Source organism: Piliocolobus tephrosceles, chromosome 1 (genome assembly GCF_002776525.5).
Source record: "Piliocolobus tephrosceles isolate RC106 chromosome 1, ASM277652v3, whole genome shotgun sequence".
Lineage (NCBI taxonomy): Eukaryota > Metazoa > Chordata > Mammalia > Primates > Cercopithecidae > Piliocolobus > Piliocolobus tephrosceles.
In genome coordinates, this window is record NC_045434.1 from 62916396 (window position 1) to 62941147 (window position 24752).

A 24752-nucleotide genomic window follows, 5' to 3' on the forward strand; every position below is an offset into this window, starting at 1 on the left:
AACTAACTTTTTCCACATCACCCAGCTACCAAGTGGTGCAGCCAGGATTGAAACCTGACTATATCTAACTCAGAAGCTGTTACTCAAATTGCACCAGGCAATTTGTTCACAGCAAGGGACTGACATCGTAGAGGCCTACAAATCTGTTTTCTTTGTTTGTTTTATATCTGGGTCATTTTATCCTCCTCCCATTCTTCTTTCCTCTTAAGTTTCTATTTTGGGGTTTTAGACCCCCCCTCCCAAAGAGCCTGAAATCAGCCTTCCTTCCCTTCCTGCTGTTATCATACAAACTGTAACAGCCATTTTTGGTTGGCCTCATTTGATGCTTGATGACAAAGAAGTCGTCCTCAAAAATTTTTTCTTATCTATTGCCCTACTTCCCCTACTCACTTAATCTTTGACTACATCACATATAGATTCAGAGATGAGCTAGGTTGGAAGGGATCTTTGCTAATGTCTGAGACCTACTTCTTCATTTTATAGAGGAAGAACATGAGTCCCTTTAGGGGAAAGCAAATTGTCTGAGCTCATGTGACACATTGGTGCCAGAGCTGGGACTTGATCTCAGGCCTCTTAACTCCTCCTTTAGTGCCCTTTCCACTCTACCTGGCTGCGTGTGTATTTGCAGTATTTAAATGGTGCCCACAGGGAGAAAAAGAGATTACTAATCTCCATCTACACAAACTGTCTGTACCAGGGAGCTGGGCAGAGCATGGCCAAAAGAGACAGGCATCATCTCTCCCTTTGCCCTGCTGTACTCAACGAGCGAGATTGCTATCTTCTGAGTGGCAGTGTCCCCGCCTTGTTGGAAATGTTGAAACACTTGTGACTGACCTCAGTGACACAGAAGTTTCTGGGTAGGGGCTGGAGTCGGGTCGGGGAGGTGTTTCCATTAGGGCGTCGCTGAAACACAGACTAGGATCCGGCTGAGCTCATAGCCCTGGGGTAAGTACTGTCTGTGGAGACAGGATTTTTAATTAGTTTGCAATGTGCATTTGTTTGCGAACATGTATGTGTCGAAGTTTTAGAGAGGATTCTCTGTTTATGTGCTGAGATTCCAGGGTGCGGAATTCAGCCTGCAATCAGCTTACGGTGAGCCTAAGATTACACTTTATGGACATGAACATGAATTTTTTGTGCCTGAGACATCTGTCTGCACTAGCAGCAGCAGCCATCGGGGATCTGGCCAGAAGGTACATGGACTTTGGGTCCAGCAAAAACCGGTTCCAAATCCTCACTCTGCTAACCTTTTGTGAGCCTCAGTTTCTAGCTTCCTCATCTGTAAAATGGGCATAAAACACCCACCTTACAGGGTTGCTACATGGATTCAGACAACGTACATTTAGTGCCAGTACAGTGCTCCACCAATAGCAGCTATGAAGTTTCCTTTTTAGGTCAAATGGGAACCAGATCTCAGAGAATATCTACCCCATAAACATCCCATAGGAGTGTTTTCCCTGAGAAAACATTCTGAGCAGCAAAGGACTAGTATGTGTGGATGGAGGAGAGCCAGCCTGGGAGTTTTAAAATTTTATGAATGGAGGTCAGAGAATGTGCACCATCAAAGAAAAAGGCCGTGTGAGCATCTGGACAAGGAAAAGCTAATAACAGCACAAAACAGAAACAGCTGACCCTTATATAGAGCTTACTATCTGCCAGGGACTGTTCAAAGAGTTTTACGCAGATTGGCCCATTTATTCCTCACAACCCTAAAGACGTAAGTGCTATTAAGAGCCTTATTTTCCATGTGAAGAAACCAAGGCACCAAGGTGTTAAGAGACTTCACTGAATCAGTGAAAGAAAACTCTTCTGGAAAATTTCATTACAGAAGAGTTAGATCAGGCCTTTCTCCATCTCTCCAAACTGGGAGGGGCTCAGACATTGCGGTGCTGGGAAGCATGTATCAGGTACCCAAGGATGGGCTGATCCTGCTTCTTGTTCTGTGTGTTGACCTATTTTGTGAACACTGGCAATTCTACCCAATTCAATGCCTTGAGTAGGATCTGTCACATAATTGGTGGAACCCAATGCAAAATGAAAATCTGGGGTCCCTTACTCAAAAATTATTATGAATTTAAAGATGACAGGCACAAAGCATTAGGCCAATCATGGGGTCCTTGTGAGCACAGGGCCCTACTAGTCTGCACGGGTTGCAAGCCCATGAAGCCAGCACTGGCCCTGAATTCTGACAAGGAGGCAGGAATGGTATTGAACGTTTCCATGGTCTCATGTAGCCCTCCTAATAATTCTGAGCTCCTCACCCTCCCCGGGTTGGAGAGATGGAGAAACGCCTGGTCTAACTGTTCTGTGCTAAAGTTCTCCAGAAGAGTTTTCTTTCACTGATTCAGTCAAGACCCTTAACACCTTGCTGCCTTAGTTTCTTCAACTGGAAAATAAGTCAAATAAAGAGACATTTGACTGCCCAGTTGAAAGAGGAGAAAAGTGAGACTCTGAGACATTAAGTGGCTCCCCCAAGGTTAAACAACATTTATTATATGGAAATTGATTTAATGGCTATGTGTACAGAATGTTACACATTGAAATGCTTTTTCCACCCCTGTCCCCTCCGTGTCTCTAAGTACTGTGCTATGAATTGTGGAGTGTAATATATGCAGTCTCAGCCAACAAGGTGCATAATCTGTAGAAGGTGCCTAGTTTTCCTAAAATTTAGTAGGCCAATCGATGAAACAGAATAATTTGACCCCTTCCAGTTCATCTGGAGTTTTGTGGGAACTAGCAAAATGAATCCGTGAATACTGCTTGAGTAGCTTGCAACTTTTTGTGTTCTTGCTGATTTAGTCTTGGAACGAAGTTGCATCCACATTGCATTTATCTCAAATAGTTTCCTGCAAAACTGCTTTCCCCAAAATTACTAATTAGAAACTCTGGATGACTTGCTTCCCTGCTAGAAATTGGCAGTGCTTATACCTAGAAGTAAGTGTGACTGGAGATGTGGTTTATCTATTTGAGGCTCAAAGTTGCTCTTTCTCATTAATTTGAATCTCACTTTTCAGTCCATTTTAGAAAAATTATAAAATAACAAAATGTCGGAACTAAATTGATTTAGCCCACCCCTCTCATTTTATAGACAGGGAAACTGAGGCTCAGGGAGAGGAAATAACATGCCCAAGGAATGTATAAAGCTGTTGAGCTGGAATGTTCATCTAAGCTCTCCTGCCATATCCCAGATGAGCCCTAGCCTCACAACCACCTGGGGTTATGAGGTGAGGCCCCTGACATGGTGATCAGAACCAAAGAGAATCCAGGCAAGATTTCTCTGATATGAGAATGAAGGTGATCCTGTAACCCTCTGTTGGCCTTTTCCCCATGATATTTGGCAGACTCCATCCCTCCTTTCCCTCAGCCTGGCGTTTTGACCTTCTCTGTTCCCTGGTGAGTGACTCATTGACAGTCATAGGAACAGGCATTGTTTAGGACCGGGGATGTCCCAGGACCTCGTGGTTTTGTACATTGTGTTGCTCCCACCTGAAAATCATAAGTGGGCCCAGTGTTCTTACAAGGCCTTATGGAAATGGGTGTATTTATAAATTTAAGACAATTTTGAGTTGAATGTTCTGGTACAAGGATCATCCCCTGGTACCCATATATGCCAGGCTCTCTACCAAGCATTTTCTTTTTTTTTTTCTTTTTGGGGAGAATGGGGTCTCACTGTGTTGCCCAGGTTTGTCTCAAGCTTCTGAGCTCAAGCCAACCTCCCACCCCTGCCTTTCTAATTGTTGTGATTACGCGTGTGAGCCACCATGCCTGGCCAGCATTTTCAATACTGAATGCAATGTGGTGAAGGCTCTGGCCTCAAACCACCTGTGTCTGAATTCTGTCCCCTCCACGGGGGATTAGAACCTGGTTTTCTCATATGTAAAATTGGGAGAACAATAGTATCTACCTCATAAGGTCATTATTCTGAGGATTAAATAATTGATGCAAAATGTTTTTTGTGATACCGGCATACACATGGTAAACACAAAACATGTTTGAGTTAAAAACACCAAACAGGCCAGGCACGGTGGCTCACACCTGTAATCCCAGCACTTTGGGAGGCTGAGACAGGAGGATTGCTCAAGCCCAGGAGTTTGAGATCAGCCTGGGCAACATGGCAAGATCCCGTCACTACGAAATTAAAAACTTAGCCAGGCATGGTGGTATGCCCCTGTGGTCCCAACTACTCAGGAGGCTGAGGTGGGAGGATTGCTTGAACCCAGGAGGTTGAGGCCACAGTGAGCCGTGCTTGCACCACTGGACACTCCAACCTGGTCAACAAAGCAAGACCTTATCAAAAAAAAAAAAAAAAAAAAAAAACACAAAACAGGTGCCATCCCCATTTACAGATATAACCCCGAAGTTGGAAAAATAAAGCAACTCACAGCTAGGAAGGCCAGAGCTGAGGTCCTAAACACAATCTATTTGGCCACTGAGTCTCTGCACCTGACCAGCTGCCCATACTCACTTGAGGGGTCTCTTTGCAGTATACTCAGCTGTTTCCACATTATGCTATTTACGTGTGGTCAAATATAAATCTAACTTTGTTAGAAGACAATCAATTCCACTAAAGCTGCCCCAAAGCCAGGGTTGGCAAGACACGTTTAGCTAGATTGCTTTTCTCTCTCCTTCCATCCATCCATTGCCTGTCCTTCAAATAATTTCCTCTCAGTGACTCTTCCCTGAACATTCTACCGCTTGGAGATCTCTTTTTCCTCTGAACTATAAAGCACTATTGATGCCACTCCTTCTGACAATTCATTATTCTTCACCTGCGTCATCTCTTCCGCTTTTTGACTTTTCACATATTAATGTCTTGATTTTCCAAGTACAAATGAGCTCTTGAAAGTGCAAATGGCCTTTTCTTCTTCGCTCCATCAAGAGTATTTCACACAGGATCATGTGCATGGACCACTTGATAAATATTTGATTGATTGAAATTCAGATATTCAGGTGATCATCTCAATGTTCTATTAACTCCTGGGCTCAAGTGATCCTCCCACCTCGGCCTCCCAAAGTGCTGGGATTACAGGTATGAGCCATCATGCCCGGCTTTATGTTCACTTTTTACAAAATTGTGATTATATCTTATGTAGCTAAATACAACTGCATTGTACATTTTCATAGAACAGATTTCTTTCTCCAGATGAATTCTTCCTAAATGTAATTTTAAATGACCACATGGTCCTCCATTTGAAGCCTCAATCCTCATTTCTCCAGTTTTTGTTTTTTTCTTTAGATTGCTTCCCATTTTTCACTTTTATAATGACACTGTACAGAGCTCTTTTGCATAACAGCTTTGGTCTGTTCTGGATTGTTTGCAAATTGTCTGCTCTACACTCTTTACCCATTTGTTATTTGGGGGCCCTAGTGCTTTTCTTAACAATTTATATAAGCCAAAGATACAAAATCTTTAAAACTGTGGTTTGCCTTACTTGTTTCAGGTTGTTTTTTTTTTTCTGTTTGCCTTTAAATTTTGTTAACATGTGAAGTTCTAATAGTTTAGAGCCAAATCTATTTTTCGTGTATTTCTTTGTGATTTCTTCCATTGCCTATAAACTGAGAAAGTTTTCTCTCATCTGGGGATTTAATAAATATTTTAAACATAGTAATATTCAATCCTAATTTCTTCTAATTTTAATGGCTCGATTTTAAAATATTTACCTCCTTAATCCATTTGGAATTCATTTTGCTATCTAGGGTCTGGATCTAAGTTATTTTCGTTCTCCTTACAGGTAGCTAAACCATCGTCTTGGGGCCAATATTTGCTAAATAATGATTTCCTTTCCTCCACTTGCTTTGTGGACTACTCTTATAACATTTACTGTACACAGTAGCACACTTTTTCAAATCTACACTACTCTTAAAAAGTGGTAGTCAGAAATCTACCTTACAACAATTCCTTTTCTTTTCTTTCTTTTTTTTTTTTTTTTGAGACGGAGTCTTGCTCTATCCCCCAGTCTGGAGTGCTGTGGCACAAACTTGGCTCACTGCAATCTCCGTCTCCTAGGTTCAAGTGATTCTCCTGCCCTGGCCTCCAGAGTTGCTGGGATTACAGATGCCCACCACCTCACCCAGCTAATTTTTGTATTGTTTTAGTAGAGATGGGGTTTCACCATATTGGTCAGGCTGGTCTCGAACTCTTGACCTCAGGTGATCCACCCTTCTCGGCCTCCCAAAGTTCTGGGATTACAGGTGTGAGCCACCGCACCCAGCCCACAATTCCTTTTCAAACATTTCCGCTCTTTTTGGTTGTTCTTATGTTTTCCCAGATACATTTTAGAGTAACCTCAAGTTATAAAAAACTCATTGTAATTTTTATTAGAATTGTATTAACCCAATAAATTAACTTTAAAAGTGATTTTTAAATGTTACAGCTTCTCAATCTGAAATAGCGTCTTTTTATGAGTTTAAGTCTTTTATATCTCTCAATGAATTTTTATTTTCTTCAAAATAATTTTCTTATAATTAATATTATTTTTAGGTATTTCTATTGTTGTAGTTGCTAAATCTCAGGGTATTTTTCCCCATTCTCTTTTATGTCTGTTGCTAGTATAATAGTAAGAATAGCTGGTAATTTTAGAATATTTATTATATCTACAGGACTTTACTGAGCAATCTCATTAATTCCTCTAGTTTTGCAATGAATTCCTTTGGGATTTCTAGGTATAAAATCATGTATTTTACAAATAAGAATGAATTTGATTTCTCCTTGCCCAAAACTATACTTCCATTTTGTTACTGTAGCAGCTGACAGCTCAGGCTCCAGCACCTGCCTGCCTGAGCACAAAGGCTGATGAACTGTTTTTGTCATCTTGTGCATATTAGGTAGCCTTTCTGTGTCTTAGTTTTGTCCTCTGTTAATTAAAAAATAATAATAGTATCTACCGCCTGGGGTGGTTGTGGAAATTGGATGAGTTAATGTATATAAAAGTGTCTGCCACGTAAAACTTGCTCAATAAATACTCAATACCCTTATTATTATTAGAGATTGGAGGAACTTTCCATTTCCAGAAACTAGAACTTCTAGTACTCATTTCAGATAAGGGTTGCAGCATACACCCTTGCTCTCAAATAGTTGCTAAAATAATTTACCATTTTGTCAGATACTGATTATGCAGTAATCAATACTGCACCAACTTATATTCTTTATTATAGTAAGAAACAATTGTCATACTTTTATTAACTTCGAAAATCAGTAATAAGTATTCAGTTTATCCAGCACATTTTGGCACTTTACCAAGATCATAATTTTAAAAATTTGATCAATGTTGCATTTGTATTATATAAAAGACAGCTTCCTGACATGATTGGGATTTAGGATTTTGAGTCCTTTGGTTTAGGAAACATGAGTCTTCCAGCTGGCAAAGCGGCAAATTTTTCAATCTTCCTAAGCCTTAGTTTCCTCATCTATGAAGTAGTGGGAATGTCTATTTTTGTAGAGTGAGAGGATTAAGGCACATGGAAAATACTCAGTGTTAGTTTCCATCTTTGTTATAATCAATTTCCTCAACATTCTGGGCTAACTTCTTGATATTACCATTATATACCTCTGTATTCATAAATGAGATGGACCCAAAAGTTTCTCTCTTCCTGTGCCCTGTATTGGCTTATGGAATAATAATTATGTGTTCCTTAGAAGTTTGAAACTCCTCATTTGTCAAACCATCTAGACAGGTTTTGAGGAGATAAGTCTGATAATGCTTCTAATTTCTTTCTCTTTCTTTCCTTCTTTCCCTTTCTTTCTTTCTTTCTCTTTCTTTCCTTCCTTCCTTCTTCTTTCTCTCTCTTTCTTTCTTCTTCCTTTTTCTCTTTCTTTTTTCTTTCTCTTTTTTTTCTTTTCTTTTTGATAAAGATGGGGTCTTGCCTTGTTGCCCAGGCTTATCTCCAACTCCTGGGCTCAAGCTATTCAACTGCCTCAGTCTCCCAAAGTGCTGGGATTACAAGTGTGAGCCACTGGGCCCAGCCAATGCTTTTAATTTCTAAATAATAATAGCTTGCATTCATTGGATGCTTATTACTATGTGCCAAAAGTTCTAATAACCATTTCACGTAGCTCATCTAATTTCATCCTCAGAAGTAGTTGTCATTTATATTTGTCTTATCTAGTCCCAAAAATAGTTATTGTTCCCATCTTAAATATTAAAAGACTGAGGCTTTGAGAGGTTAAATAGCCAGGCCAAGCTCATACAGAGAATGAGCTAGGATTTGAACCCAAGCAGTTTGACTCCAGGTTCTTTGCCTTTAACGGCTAGATACCATGCTGCTTCCTAAACTTATTTTTTGTTATTTTGGTTTGGTTTTGGTCTAAGTTTTCCCTGCCATATGGAATCAATTTTGTTAATTTATATTTTTCTAGGAAACTATCCATTTTACTGAGATTTCATCAAAAAAATTTTGTAGTCTAACAATTTTTTTAAATCTCTTCTTTTTTGGTACCTCATTTTTGTTGAAAAATTTTAATCCCTTCCGTTTCTGAGATTAGTAGTCCCTATATTATTAATTTGGTTTATTTGTGTTTCCTCCTTTTCTTCATTATTGGAAACTGCATATTAAACTGGGGGAGAAAGTGTAGCAATGTGGAGGAGGCTGGATATTACAAAATGGAAATAAAGATTTTTTTCTTTTTAAAATTTCCATTTCCATCCAGCTTTGCTTTCTTTTCACCTTACTTCACTCCAACCTTTAAAGAGCAGGATGCTCAGGGCTGAAAAGGGCCTTAGGAGTACTTTGCCAAGCTCCCTAATTCACCAGGGTCTAGAGGAGACGTCTCCCTGTCCAAAGTCACACTGTTAGCAAGTGACAGAGCCCGGAGAAGGCAGGCCCTAGCGCCCTTCTTTCCCCTTCTTTTGTTCTCCCTTCTTTTTTTCCTCTTTCCATTTCACCTTAGCTAATGTTAAAAACAACAAATTAATGGAGACAGCAAAGAAAGTTTACAGCTACTTCATTTGAAAAGATGGATAAAGTCAGCTGACAATGTTGATTATAATTACTTTGATCCATATGATTTTTCTTTTCTTTTCTTTCTTTCTTTCTTTTTTTTTTTTTCAGACAGAGTCTCACTTTGTCGCTCAGGCTGGAATGCAGTGACGTGATCTTGGCTCACTGCAACCTCCGCCTCCCAGGTTCAAGCAATTCTCTGCCTCAGCCTCTCCAGTAGCTGGGATTACAGGCACCTGTCACCTTGCCTGGCTAATTTTTGTATTTTTAGTAGAGATGGGATTTCACCATCTTAGCCAGGCTGGTCTTAAACACTTGACCTCGTGATCCCCCCACTTCGGCCTCCCAAAGTGCTGGGATTACAGGTGTGCGCCACTACGCCTGGCCTAATCCATATGATTTTTCATAGAAATCATCTTCTATTGTGATCTTGTTTTAAACCATTCTTTCTAGAATAAACCTATCCAAAGAAAGCATGGTGTCTGGCAGGAAAGTGGGTGTCTTTTTATTCCCCCCTGATGTTACGCTGCACCTGTTGAAAAGGCCATGAGAAAGCTCCTGTATCAGTGGAGGAGGGAAACTTAATAAAATGGAATCCAGCCTTAACTTACAAGTCTGAAGCAAACAGAATAAATGCTGTTAGCATTGGGACGAAGTGGGGTTTTTTTTAGTGGGGGGAGGAGGGAGACGGTTTTACTCTGTCACCCAGGCTCTTCTCAAACTCCTGGTCTCAAGTGATCCTTCCATCTCGCTCTCCCAAAGTGCTGGGATTACAAGCATGAACCACCATGCCCAGTCTGAAGTTTGGTTTTGAGGTGCCTGGCAGGGCACTACATTAGTGTGAGGTCTGGGTGCCAAAATTCAGCACAGCGTTAAGAGGACAGGACCGTCCCTACCTCGAGGATGGAACAAGGCATATCAAACCCTCACATAGTCCATGTGCTTTTTCACAACATAATTACCTTAAATTGCCCATTTCCTGGTTATTTGGGGCGTGTGTGTGTGCACACCCGCGCGTGTGCACAAGTGAGCAGATGTTGCTGCTGACTGTCTGATCAGAAGTCTGTAATTAGACCCCAAGGAACAACCTGCTCATTGTGGTTAGAGCCATTGGCCACTTAAATAATGACATCTGCCATAATTTTCATATCTCATCCTGTCCTGGATCTTATCTCCAAACTGTACTCAAAACAAATGCCTAATTTTTTTTTTTTTTTTGAGACGGAGTCTCACTCTGTGCCCAGGCTGGAGTGCAGTGGCGCAATCTCGGCTTACTGCAAGCTCTGCCTCCCGGGTTCACTCCATTCTCCTGCCTCAGCCTCCTGAGTAGCTGGGACTACAGGCACCTGCCACAGCGCTCGGCTAATTTTTTGTATTTTTAATAGAGATGGGGTTTCACCGTGGTCTCGATCTCCTGACCTTGTGATCTGCCCGCCTCGGCCTCCCAAAGTGCTGGGATTACAGGCATGAGCCACCATGCCCTGCCTGCCTAAATTTTCTAAAGTAGACCAATCCAATTTTTAATAATTCTAGTCACCATCGTGGTGGAGGATTTTAGGGTTGAATAATACCTAATTACTGAGTGCCTCCTGTCATGCGTGTCTGTGAGAAGAGACCACCAAACAGGCTTTGTGTGGGCAACAAGACTGTTTATTTCACCTAGGTGCTGGCGGGCTGAGCCCAAAAAGAGAGTCAGCAAAGGGTGGTGGGATTATCATTAGTTCTTATAGGTTTGGCATAGGCGTACAAAATACATTCTTAAGGGCAGGGGAGAATATTACAAAGTACCTTCTTACTGGCAGGGGAGACTATATCGTATCAGTTAGGTGGGGCAGGAACAAATCACAATGGTGGAATGTCATCAGTTAAGGCTATTTTCACTTCTTTTGTGGCTCTTCAGTTGCTTCAGGCCATCTGGATGTATACGTGGAATGTATACATGTCACAGGGGATATGATGGCTTAGCTTGGGCTCAGAGGCCTGACATTCCTGTCTTCTTATATTAGTAAGAAAAATAAAACAAAATAGTGGTGCAGTGTTGGGAGAGTGAAAATTTGTGAGGATGGAATGGAGAGATAATGGGTGATGTTTCTCAGGGCTGTTTCGAGCAGGATTAGGGGCGGCATAGGAACCTAGAGTGAGAGAGATTAAACTGAAGGAAGATTTTGTGGTAAGGGGTGATATTGTGGGGTTGTTAGAAGGAGCATTTGTCATATAGAATGATTGGAGATGGCCTGGATAAAGTTTTGGATGAACTGAGAAACTAAACGGAAGACACAAGGTCCACATAAGAGAAGGAGAAAAACAAGTATTAAAGGACTAAGAATTGGGAGGACCCAGGACATCCAATTAGAGAATGCCCAAGGGGGTTCAGCGTAATTACTTGCTTGGTTGGCGAGTTTTGGGGCTCTATCCTTGACAGAGTCCTCCTTTTTAAGTTGGAGGCTGAGCTTGCTGAGGTGTGTTTTTAAAAGACCATTAGTCCATTCTACTTTTCCTGAAGATTGAGGATGGTAAGGGGTATGCAGGTTCCACTGAATACCAAGAGCCTAAGAAACTGCTTGGGTGATCTGACTAGTAAAGGCCAATCCATTGTCGGACTATATAGAGGTAGGAAAGCCAAACCCAGGAGTTATGTCCCACAGAAGGGAAGAAATGACCATGGTGGCCTTCTCAGATCCTGTGGGAAATGCCTCTACCCATCCAGTGAAAGTGTCTACCCAGACCAAGAGGTATTTTAGTTTCCGGGCTCGGGGCATGTGAGTAAAGTCAATTTGCCAGTCCTGGGCGGGGGCAAATCCCCAAGCTTGATATGTAGGGAAGGGAGGTCACAGGGCCTGAACAATCCCTGAGGAGTAGTAGAATAGCAGATGGAACACTGAGAAGTGATTTCCTTGTGGATAGATTTCCATGATGGAAAAGAAATGAGAGGTTCTAAGAGGTGGGCAAGTGGCTTGTAACCTACATGGAAGAGGTTATGAAATGATGACAGAATAGAATGGGCCTGTGAGGCTGGAAGGAGATATTTTCCTTGGTCCAAGAACCATTTGCCTTGTGGGGGAAGAGATTGATAGGTGGAAGTTTCAGTGGGAGAGTAGGTGGGAGTGACCGATGAGAAGGAGAAAAACTGGCCCTGAGGGAAAAAAGTTGGAAGCTAGCTGCTTCTTTAGCTACCTTATCAGCATAAGCATTGCCCTGAGCTATGGGATCTGATGCCTTTTGATGGCCCTTGCAGTGAATGACTCCAGCTTCCTTTGGAAGTAAAGCAGACTTGAGAAGAGTTTTTATTTATTAAAGAGGCATTAATGATGGAGGATCCTTGCATAGTGAGGAAACCTCTTTCAGCCCATATAACACCATGGCGGTGTAGGATATGGAAGGCATATTTAGAGTCAGTATAAATATTAACACGTAGTCCCTTTGCAAGAATGAGGGCCCAAATTAAGGCAATGAGTTTGGCTTGCTGAGAGGTAGTGGAGGGGGGCAGAAAGTATATGCATCAGGTGTGAGGAAGAAAATGATTTTGGAAGTTATGAGAACTGTAGAGAGTGAGTTGAGCATAGTTTGTGATTTTTGAGGGCCTCTAAAACTATTAAAGCAGTGGCAGCTACCACACGCAGACATGAGGGCTAGGCTAAAACAGTAAGGTCAAGATGTTTGGACAGAAAGGCTACAGGGCGCAGTCCTGGCTCTTGTGTAAGAACTCTGACCACACAACCCTGCACTTTGGCTGTGTGTAATGAAAAGGGTTGGGATGAGTTAGGGAAAGCTACTGTGGAAGCAGCTTCTAGGGCTGCTTTTAAGTAGTGGAAAGGAGTGGCAAAAGGATTTAGGATCTATGGGATCAGCTAGGTTTGCTTTTGTGACTTTATATAATGGTTTAGTCAGGATGATAAAACTAGTTATCCAAAGGCAGAAGCACCTAACCATGCCTAGGAAGGAAAGAAGTTGTTGTTTTGTGGAAGAGATTGGGGTTTGGGAGATTAACCGGACACAGTTAGCAGGGAGAGCACATGTGTTTTCATGAAGAATTATGCCGAGATAGGTAAGAAATGAGGAAGAAATTTGGGCTTGACTGAAGTAATGGGGGCTGTCCGTGAGGCCTTGCAGCAGTACAGCCCAGGTAAGTTGCTCATCCTGATGGGTGTCAGCGTCAGTCCAAGTGAAAGCAGAGAGAGGCTGGGATGAAAGGTGCAAAGGAATAGAAAAGAAAGCATGTTTGAGATCCAGAACAGAATAATGGGTTATGGAGGGGTTGTGGAGGGAGGTACTGAGGATAGGAGAGTATATGGCTTTGGCATCACGGAGTGCTTAGTCAAGACAATTTGGTTGATAAGGCGCAGATCCTGAACTAACCTGTAAGGCTTGTCCGGTTTTTGGACAGGTAAAATGTGGGAATTGTAAGGAGAGTTTATAGGCTGTGAAAGGCCATGCTGTAGCAGGCGAGCGATAACAGGTTTTAATCCTTTTAAAGCGTGCTGTGGGATGGGATATTGGCATTGAGTGGGGTAAGGGTGATTAGATTTTAATGGGATAATAATGGGCGTGTGATCAGTTGCCAGGAAGGAAGTAGAGATATCCCATACTTGTGGCTTAAGGTTGGGGGATATGAGAGGAAGATGCGAAGGAGGCTTTAGGTTGGGAAGAAGGGTGGCAATGAGATGTGGCTGTAGTCCAGGAATAGTCAGGGAAGCAGATAATTTGGTTAAAACGTCTCAGCCTAATAAGAGAACTGGGCAGGTGGGGATAACTAAAAAGGAGTGTGTAAAAGAATGTTGTCCAAGTTGGCACCAGAGTGGGAGAGTTTTAAGGAGTTTTGAAGCTTGGCCGTCAATACCCACAACAGTTATGAGGGCAAGGGAAACAGGCCCTTGAAAAGAAGGTCATGTGGAGTGGGCGGCCCCTGTATCGATTAAACAGGGGATGGACTTACCCTCCACTGTAAGGGTTACCCAAAGCTCCACGTCTGTGATGGTCCAGGGGGCTTCCGAGGCGATCAGGCAGCGTCAGTCTTCAGCTGCTAAGCCGAGGAGATCTGGGAAGGACTCAGCCAAGGAACGTTGGGTTTGGGCTCCAGGAGCTTTAGGAGCGGCGGCGATGTGAGTCGGACAGTCTGACCTCCAGTGGGGGCCTGCACAGACAGGGCACGGCTTAGGAGGAATCCCGGGCTGCAGGCATTCTGAGGCCAAGTGACCAGGCTTTTGGCATTTGAAGCAAGGTCCACTAGGAAGTTTTGAAGGAGCTGTGACTTGGATGTTCTGAAGTTTTTGTATGCTGGAGACATGGTTGTGGGTTGTCTTACAGCAGAGGCAAGTAGCTGTAACTCAGAGATGCGTTGTCGCTTGGCTGCCTCTTCTCTATTATTGTACACCTTGAAGGCAAGGTTAATTAAGTCCTATTGTGGTGTTTGAGGGCCGGAATCTAATTTTTGGAGCTTTTTCTAATGTCAGGAGGGGATTGGTTAATAAAATGCATATTGAGAATAAGACGGCCTTCTGGCTCCTCTGGGTCTAGGGCGGTAAAGTGTCTAAGGGTTGTTGCCAAATGGGCCATGAACTGGGCTGGGTTTTTATATTTGATGAAAAAGAGCCAAAATGCTAACTGCCTTGGGAGAGGTCAGATGACGAAAAAGGAGCATTAACCTTGACTATACCTTCAGCTCCAGCCACCTCTTTAGGAAGAAATTGTTGGGCAGGCAGGGGAGGGCTGGTCACGGAACAAAACTGTAAGCAGGACTGGGTGTGAGGAGAGGAGGTGATAAAAGGATTATAGGGTAGGGGAGCAGAAGCTGAGGAAGAATTGGCACCTGGCTCGGCCTGGCAAGGAGCAGTCTGGGGAGGAAGGTAGAGGTCAGATGAGTCCATAGAAAAGGAAGATTCAAAGGACTCAGAGCTTGGGGTGGAGACTGAAGGAACAGACAGGAGAGAAAGAAGAAAGATTTGGGATGAGTTGCATTGGGAGCAGGGAGGGACCAATGTGTAAAAGAGTGCCTGGACGCCAGTCACCTCAGACCATTTGCCCATTTTTCGACAAAAATTATCTAGGTCTTGTAGGATAGACAAACGGAAAGTGCCATTCTGCAGCCACTTGGAACTACTGTCGAGTTTGTACTGGGGCCAAGCAGTATTGCAGAACAAAATAAGGCATTTAGGTTTTAGGTCAGGTGTGAGTTGAAGAGGTTTTAAGTTTTTGAGAACACAGGCTAAGGGAAAAGAAGAAGGAATGGAGGGTGGAAGATTGCCCATAGTGAAGGATGAAAGCCTACAGAAAAGAGAGGGTAGAGATACGGAGAAGGGGGCGGGAGGTGAGCAGCCCTGGGCTGCAATGTGGGTGAGCAGCCAAAGCAGGCATCGCTGCAATTGACTTGCCACCAAGGACATGTGGGTGAATGACCAAGGCAGGTGTCCCCGTGGTGATCAGACACCAATGAAATGTGGGTGAATAATCAGGCAGGCACCCCTGCAGTGATTAAACACCAAGGGAAGACTATCTTCCCGAGTCCATGACCGGCACTGGAGTTTTGGGTCCACAGATAAAATGTGTCTCCTTTGTCTCTACTAGAGAGGAAAAAGAACTGGAATTGGAAGGACAGGGAGAATGAAGGGTAGTGAGAGAGGAAGATTGAAGGGTAGGGAGAGAGGCTGGAGAAGAGTGAAAAGATCACTTACCCGATTTGAAATTGGTGAGATGTTCCTTGGGCTGGTTGGTCTGAGGACCCGAGGTCATAGGTGGATCTCCTCATGAAGTGAGGGCGAGGACAGGGGACTGGTCTCCTGAAGGAGTCCTCCTGTCCCAGGTCTTAGGCACCAAATGTCGTGTGCGTCCCTGTGAAGAGACCACCAAACAGGGTTTGTGTGAGCAACAAGGCTGTTTATTTCACCTAGGTGCTGGCGGGCTGAGTCCAAAAAGAGAGTCAGCAAAGGGTGGTGGGATTATCATTAGTTCTTATAGGTTTGGCATAGGCGTACAAAATACATTCTTAAGGGCAGGGGAGAATATTGCAAAGTACCTTCTTACTGGCAGGGGAGACTATATCGTATCAGTTAGGTGGGGCAGGAACAAATCACAATGGTGGAATGTCATCAGTTAAGGCTATTTTCACTTCTTTTGTGGATCTTCAGTTGCTTCAGGCCATGTGGATGTACACCTGCATGTCACAGGAGATATGATGGCTTAGCTTGGGCTCCGAGGCTGACACCTCCTATGTTCCTGGAATTGTGTAAAGGTCTTTACAAACAGCATGAATCACTGAGCTCATGCAAGAACTCTGTGAAGAAGGAAGCTATTATTCTTCTCATTTTATAGATACAGAAATTATTAAACCAAGACCCTGAGTTCAGTAATTCACATCTAGAAGGGAACAGAACTGAAATAAGTATTTAAGACTGTTGGACATCCATACTATTTACTGTTTTCATTTGGACGAGCTGCTCTGTGTCATTTGGCTAGTAGAGGGGACACGGTCTTACTCTGTCACCAGGCTGTTGTCAAACTCCCAGCCTCAGTGATCCTTCCACCTCGCTCTCCCAAAGTATATGCTCTGAGTATATGCTCAGAATATATTCAAATGTGGAAGAAGGTGTAGGCAATCTAGTTTTGTATAAAGGGCCAAAATAAGGTATTAATTTTAAAATAATGGAACATATATCAAATTCAGTGATTCTCAACTGGGAGCACATCCTCCTACCTCAGGGGGGCCTTTGGAAATGTGTAGGGTCATTTGGGGTCCTTTTGGCCATTACACTGGCCTGTTACACTGGGGGGCTTTCAGGAGGCTCCATGACCTGCAGTCTGCAAAACAATTTTAGACAATAAGGACTTGTCTGGCTCCAAATGTCAGATACTGTCGAGAAACACTGATCAAGGGCAATGGTAGGAATTTGAAATGATACTGTAAAACTCAAAGGTGGCAAACTCAAATGCCTTTAGGGATTAGTCAGCAAGTGAAGAAATCACATCCCATTTTAGGGACATACAAATTCAAATCACTGAAGCACTTCATCAGACAAAAATTAGGTGTCAAATGTGGCCTGTGGATAGCCAGGTTGGAGCCTTTTAATGGGGGTTTTTCTGACCAAAAAACATGTTTACGATATATTAAGAGAGAAAAAAAAGCTAACAATCTGTATGATTCCATGTTTTAAAGACATTGTCTCTGTATACACACATATTTGCATATATACTTGCACTTACATTCGTGAAAATATTTAGACAATTTTCTGGAAGGATATGGAATAAGATTTGGGGTAATTTCAGCCTGGCGTGGTGGCTCATGCCTGTAATCCCAACACTTAGAGAGGCTGAGGTGGGCGGATCACCTGAGGTCGGGAGTTCAACCAGCCTGACCAACATGGAGAAACCCCGACTCTACTAAAAATACAAAATTAGCAGGGCGTGGTGGTGCATGCCTGTAATCCCAGCTACTTGGGGGGCTGAGGCAGGAGAATCGCTTGAACCTGGGAGGCAGAGGTTGCAGTGAGCCGAGATCGTGTCATTATACTCCAGCCTGGGCAAAAACGTGAAACTCCGTCCCCCCCCAAAAAAAAAAATTGGGGGTAATTTTTTTTTTGATACCAGATCTCACTCTGTCACCCAGATTGGAGTGCAGTGGCATGATCATGGCTCACTGCAGCCTCGACCTGGACTCGGGTGATCCTCCCACCTCAGCCTCCTGAGTAGCTGAGACTGTAGGCATGTGCCAGGCACACCTAGCTAATTTTTTTGTATGTTTTGTAGAGATGGGGTCTTGCTATGTTACCCAGGCTGGTCTTGACCTCCTGGACTCAAAAAATCCACCTGCATCGGCCTCCTGAAGTGCTGGGGTTATAGGTATGAGCCACTGTGTCCGGCTCAATTTGGGGCGATTTTCTAAAACGCGTTGCTCATTCTTGTTTTTAATTCTTTGACGACAAATGTCTACTAGTTGCGTAATTTTAAATAAATAAAGTAGAAGAGGAGCCTTAAAAAATAAAAGCTTTGAGTGTAGTATTGGAAGACAGCCCAGGCAACCTACTGGCCGACCCCCTCAAGGGGAGAATCGTATCTGTGATTAAGGACAAATGAGACATTCAATATTAGACAATCAATACTAAAGCACCAGAATTCCTTTAAAAGTGGAACATTGTTGCTTTCTCAAACACACTGGGCTAGCTTCTAGCCCCCTTCCACAAATTTCATGTTTTTCATGATACAATAAAGCTCTTCTGGTAAAGCCCAGTCTTCCTTGCGCAGCTGCCCTGGCAGGGGTCTTGAGGAACCCCAGATGAGGCTTGAGAAATCAGGATCTGTATTGAAATTTATCTTAGGGGGGGCTCATCCAAAATTAGACAAAAGTAGGACATTTTCAATACAGCTCTCCCCCTTTTTCAATCAAGCCACCAAATCCTTCAAGATCATTGTTTTTTCTGAAAAATCCCTGTCTTGCTTTATTGCAATCATGTTTGTGTTTTCTTTCCAGTGTGTTGGCTCTACACTTTTTATTTTGTGCACAAGTCCCCCCCCCCCTTTTTTTTTTTTTTGAGACAGGGTCTTGCTCTCTCACCCAGGCTGGAATGTAGTAGCACCATCACAGCTCACTGAAGTCTCAACCTCCTTGGCTCAAGCGATCCTCCCACCTCAGCCTCCTCAGTAGCTGGGACCACAGGCACATGCCACATGCCTGGCTAATTTTTATATTTTTAGTAGAGACAAGGTTTCGCCATGTTACCCAGGCTGGTCATGAACTCCTAGGCTCAAGTGATCTGCCCACCTCAGCCTCCAAAAGTGCTGGGATTACAGGGGCAAGCCATCCTACCTGGCCCAAGTCAATTTTGACTGAACTTTCTTTGTGGAGTTTGCTGATCACTGGGCAATAACGGATTTTCTATCAATTTGTCTAAGGACTCCGAGAAGGTGAGAGGCAGGTAATTTCCTGGAGTCTTTTCTCGTTCGCTGTCTGGGTCAGTCCCCAGGGTCCCTGCCTCCTGCCTCCCTGCGGCCCTCCTTACCAGCAACTAGTCACAGCTCTCCTACAGAAAGAACCCAGAAGCCCTGCTGGTAACAAGGTGACCTGTGGTGCTTCTTGGCACTGGGTGCAGGGACGAGTGGAGAGAGAGCTCCAGCCCAAACAGGAAGGGGAGTTCTCCCATCTAGGACATTGCTGCTTTTCACTCCCCACCTACCCCTTTCACACGCTGAATCTATACCAAACAAGGAACTCATATCTGGATTCTGAATCCACCTTTATAAACCAAACTAGACAGAAAGCTTTGGGAGTGAAAATGTTAAGTGCGCTTTACTCATTAAATTTCCTTAGGAGAAGTGTCTAGAATGTATCATGCAGGAAAGTGGAGACTGAAGCAAGTATGATGAATAAACTGGGCATGTGTCACAATTGATCTTCAAGTAGCTGAGTTTGCCCAAGGGAAATTTGTATAAAGAGCCATGGAGTCCTGACCAGCTCCTTACCTCTTGCAGATCTCCAGCACCCTGCCGGTGGCACTACTGGGAGACGAGGTGCCAGGGCGGTTCCCGAAAGTGCCTGAGCCCCAACTTATGAGCAAGGAGCTCATCATGCTGACAGAGTGAGTAGGCCCAAGAAGAGCAGGGGCAGGGTTCCCACCAAGCTAACTGGTGTAGCTGGCTTCCAAGCACACATACCACCCTTCCTGGCTCCCCCAGCCTTATTGTCCAGAGAGGCAAAGGGACCTACCCTGGGACATGCAGCAATGCCAGATGTCTGCCTCCAGCGGGGACAGGGATAGATTTGCAGTTGTATTCACATCTCTGCAATCTCTGACTTTGCCCCTTTTTCTTTCCCAACAGGGTCATGGAGGTCTGGCATGGCTTAGTGATTGCGGTGGTGTCCCTCTTGCTACAGGCCTGCCTCCTCATCGTCATCAACTACCTGCTCAGCAGGCAAATTGGTAACTGGCTCAGCATCCTCTTACCTCCTAGTCACTCTCAGAGACAATTCTTGAGCCTCCAGAAGGACAAGACCCCTTTGGAGTTCCCAAATGTCACTCAAAAACCTACCAGAGGCCCCACCAGCCAAATCCTTCCCCCTCCGCACCTCCCGCCCCACCCCATAACTGTAACTGGGTAATCCCCACTCTGACCTCACCTTTTAACCAACTATTTCTGGCTGGAAATGACCATCCACATCTTTCCACTACCCAGACCTTCTGCCTAGACACAGCTTTTGCAATGCCTATGAGGAAGTGCTCGTGTAACCTGGGTCTAATTAATTTTCTTCATCACTGCCAAAGGACTGAACATGAAGAAATGGCCTTGAATTACAACAGAAGGAAATATGGCTAGACTTAGAGATTAAATTCTTGAACTGATATACAATAGAAGGTAGTGAAGCTCGGTCCTGGAAAGGCATTTCAATTAGGGAAAATAAGGCAAGATGCTGCTGCTTTGGTTGTGCTAAGAGAAAGGACCAGGCAAGGTGATGTTTTGAGGGTCTCTCTAGTTAAGTTGAGCTTCATTCATCCGTTTGTTCATTCATTCATTCAACAGATATTTCTTGAGGATCTAAGACACTCTCTGGGCCTAGGTTATACAACAGGGAGCAAAACAAAAATTCCTACCCTCGGAATCCTTCATTCCATGTGACAACAAACAAGATAAACAAGTAAAACATGTATATGCTAGATTATGGTAAGTGCCAGGGAGGAAAAATGGAGCAAGGGAGTAGATACAGCTTGGTGGATGGTTGGCATCACCGAGAGGCTAACCTTTGAGTATAAACTTGCAGGGAGTGAGGCGTGAGCTCTACCTGCAAAGGCCTGAAGGAGGAACGTGTTAGGCACACAGTAGCAAGAGCAAAGAGGCCAGGCAGCTGGAGCGGGCAGAGAGAAGCAGGAGAAAGCCAGAGGGGAGGGAGGAGTGAGCCCTCCGAGGCTGGGACTTGGCTTTTTCCAAGTGAGGTGCAGAACCACGGCAGGGTTTTAAGCACAGCAGTGCTGAGGTTTGAAGGGATCTTTCTGAAAGGTTTGCTTTATTGAGGGCAGTGTTCAGAAGGCACTGGTTCAAGAGCCGATGTGCCGAACCCAGGCAGTTTCCACTTTTTTTTTTTTTTTTTGAGATGGAGTCTCACTCTGTCCCCCAGGCTTGAGTGCAGTGGCACAATCTCAGCTCACTGCAACCTCTGCCTCCCGGGTTCAAGCGATTCTCTTGCCTTAGCCTCCCTAGTAGCTGGTATTATAGGCACACATCACCATGCCTGGCTAATTTTGTATTTTTAGTAGAGATGGGGTTTCCATGTTGACCAGGCTGGTCTTGAACTTCTGACCTCAAGTAATCCACCCACCTCAGCCTCCCAAATTGCTGGGATTACACGCATGAGCTATTGCACCTGGCCACCTTCCACTTTTGATCCCTCCCTTCTCCCTTCTAGTCCACCAGAGTGAACAGATACTGAAAGCGGCCAGGCTTCAGGTCCCCAGGCCCAGCCCTGCCCACCATCATCCACCTGCTGCCAAAGAGATGAAGGAGACTCAGACAGAAAGAGACATTCCAATGTCTGATCCCTTTTACAGGAGTGAGTAAGGGGTTGAGGGGAGAACTTGTCTCGGTGCTTACTTTGCTCTGTCTGGACACCCAGGACCTCCCTACAGCAACCCTGCAGGCCCAAACCTCTAGGCTGAGGATTCCTCACACCCACATCAGGACAGCCTTGCCAGCCTACTTTTTTCAGAAAGCTGTTTTATTCTACTTTGTGGGGGAGTTCCTGCTGAGTTTGTGTGGGTCTAAGTTCTTCTCCAGGTTTAATCGTGTGCAAATGATTGCAGGGGGCTTGGGAAATGTCCCTGCTCTTCTCTTTGTAAAGCTGTGGCATCTTTTCTTCGGAATGATCAGCTAATAGTGGAGTTAGAATTTCACCCGCTTCTGCTTGCCTCCACCATGGCTGCTGCTATGTCAGTGTTATTGACTGGCTCCTTAGTTGGCTCCTCCACAGTCCCTAGAGGGACCCTTCTTCATGGTCTTAGATCTGCATGGGTATCTGAGTGTGTAAATGTGAATCTTGCTGCTGGTTCAAATCTATATCGCCCTCCTGCAAGTGAGCCAATAGGTTACGATTCACAGTGGAAATGACTGCTTTGGCAACAAGGCAACTCCTGGATGGGGGCTCACTCACCAGAGATTGCACTTCTTCCACTGGTTTATCTCTTGATTGGTTTGAATTTGCTGTCTCCTGATTTTATCTTTTCAGTTGAGACATGGCCTCAGTGCCTGCCTGTGGGGACCTGAAGGTGCTGCTTATATGCATGTTTCAGCAGAACTGGAGAGGCACTGGCCTTACCCTAACCCCTGGCCCCAAAGCTTCACCAGAGCCTGGCTAGAATCAGGGATTGTTTAGCTGGCAGGGACCTCAGAGACCCTTGCTCAACCCTCTTGTCTTGGGGTGGACGAAAACCAGGGCACAAAAAGAGATGTGATCTGCCTAGATTTAGTGACAACTTTGGACTAGAAGGTGTAACTTCTGAGGCCAAGGCTGTTTGCATTGGGCCACATTGTCCCTGCATGTTCCTCCTGACTTTTCTTTCTAGAAGACAGCCCTTTCCAAGCACAGTCAACCTAGTGTATTTTTTAAAATTAGTTTTAGATGGAGTTGAACGAAGCGGCAGTGCCTGGCCTCTTGGACATGTCCCTGCCTATTTTTGGAGACTTTCTCTCCCCCAACTCTTGCCCTATTCTGTTTCTCCTTCTTCCTCTTTTGGGGTCTCTGTATCTCTCTTTCCTACCCCACTTTGTGTTGCTGGCTTTGCCTCTGTCTTTATCTGATAATAAGCCAATTCTCCCTTCCATTGTCTCTATCCTCTCTTAACACCCTCTGGCTTGCTTTGGAAGAGGAACCGTTTCTATTTCTCCCCAGATGGCAACGACACATCCTCAGATAGCTCAGACAGCTCCTGCAGTTCGCCTCCCGCCTGCCAGGTAATGGATGTGCCCATTGATCTCAGACCAACATATGCCATCTGGGGGTTCCTGCTGCGAAACACTGAAAACTCAGGTTGCCCCAGCTATGGAGTGGGAGCAAGAAAAGAGGGGTTCTTGAGTCATTACAGCATCTTCAGGTGCGGGGAGTCAGGCTTCCACCCATAACCCATATCAGCATGGATCACCCAAACAAAGTGGGTCTGAACAGACTATAAAAATGAAAGTGCCGATGGGAAACCCTCTCCCCATGCCCCAGTCATTGGGCTAAAGTCTGCTGTGAGTCCTGATCTCACTTGAATTGAGTCTCAGCATCTTCCTGTTGCCTCCACCTGCTCATCTGTAATCCCATTCCCTGCAGACAGGTGGAACAAAGTCACTGGTACTCTTCCTCACTGCCCTGGACTGCTCTCAGACACAGCTACTTGGACCCAGATCTTCCCCACCAAGCCATGGGCAAACCTCTTTGAGTAAGAGTTCAGTCCTGGGGTCTTATATCCTCCAAACGTGGTAGGGATCTTGACCCACATATCTCTGCTTTTCTCCTAAGGACACCGAGGATGTGGATTACACACAAGTCATCTTTTCAGCCCCTGAAGAACTAAAAAATGACTCCACCCTGGACTATGAGAACATAAAGGAAATCACAGATTATGTCAATGTCAATCCAGAAAGCCACAGTCCCAATTTCTGGTATTTTGTCAACCCTGCTCTGTCTGAACCAGCAGAATATAATCAAGTGACCATATAAATTCCAGATATTTTTAATGGAGTCCAGTTCTCTACAGATTCTTACATTTAATTTGTAGGGAAATGCCATTTTTCCCCCCTTAAACAAGGCATAGAGCTCACAAGTCTATGGAAACAGGCCAAAAAGAATGTGGAGAAGAAAACTGACAAACACACAGAGGTCCCCAAGACCCATGGACTCCTGGTCTGTACCCAATAAAGGCTGTTTATTCCTCAAAAACAAAAACAAGACTTGGGTGTGAAAACAGGCCTATGCCCCGGCAAGAAAGATTCAGATCAGATGTTAGGAAGAACTTTCAGGTAAAGTATGAGAACCATGGAGTCCATTAGCAGAGACAGTGGTGAAGTCTCTCCCCAGGGAAAATTTTAAAAAGGTTTAATCAGCTGTTGTAGAGTTCTACTTGGCAATCTCATGGTTAAATGACTTCTCTTTGAGCTCTTTAATTATTGGCAATAAACAACTTCTTTAAAAGTTTTAAATAAAATAGCAACCACCACCAGTTCTTCTTTTCCTGTTGCCTAACCCTGTAGTTTTCCTCGTTTTCAGTGACGTGTTTTGCTGAGTAATCCTCCTCTGCCCTCAGAACTTTAAATAGTGCATTTACAAAGCCCACCATCCATCAACCTTTGAATCTGCTGTTTCTTATAAGCCAAAGATGACAAATGGAATTCTGGTAAATATCAACCAGCATCATAATCTCTTATTCCAAGAAAAATCTCCCAAAGCTCAATCTAATACAATTTAAGATTCATTCCTGGTTTAAAAAAAAAAAAAAAAACAAGTAGGAATACAGGGACACTCGCTAACTCAATTAAGAATGATTTATCTCAAATCAGGAGATTACATGATATTTAACTGTAAGCTCCTAGACACAGTCCTATTAAGTCAGAAACAAAGTAAGAATGTCCACAAGCCTGCCATTTCCTTTGTTATCTAACATTGTTCTAGACGTTCTAATCAGTGTGATAAAACAGTTAATAAAACCAAGAACTATGAAAAATTGGAGCCAGGCATGGTGGTGCATGCCTGTAATCCCAGCACTTTGGGAGGCTGAAGCAGGTAGATTACTTGAAGTCAGGAGTTTGAGACCAAACTGGCCAACATGGTGAAACCCGTCTCTACTAAAAATACAAAACTTTGC

General features: G+C 44.0%; 1 protein-coding gene across 1 annotated transcript; it reads left to right on the forward strand.

Moving 5' to 3' along the window:
* Positions 1-829: 829 nt before the first annotated feature.
* On the forward strand, positions 830-24120 carry RHEX (regulator of hemoglobinization and erythroid cell expansion). Its single transcript, XM_023186934.1, has 6 exons — positions 830-945; positions 19393-19499; positions 19741-19841; positions 21320-21463; positions 22799-22860; positions 23411-24120. The coding sequence occupies exons 2-6, from the start codon at positions 19471-19473 to the stop codon at positions 23609-23611; spliced, it is 537 nt and encodes a 178-aa protein (XP_023042702.1). The 5' UTR covers positions 830-945; positions 19393-19470; the 3' UTR covers positions 23612-24120.
* Positions 24121-24752: the final 632 nt, after the last annotated feature.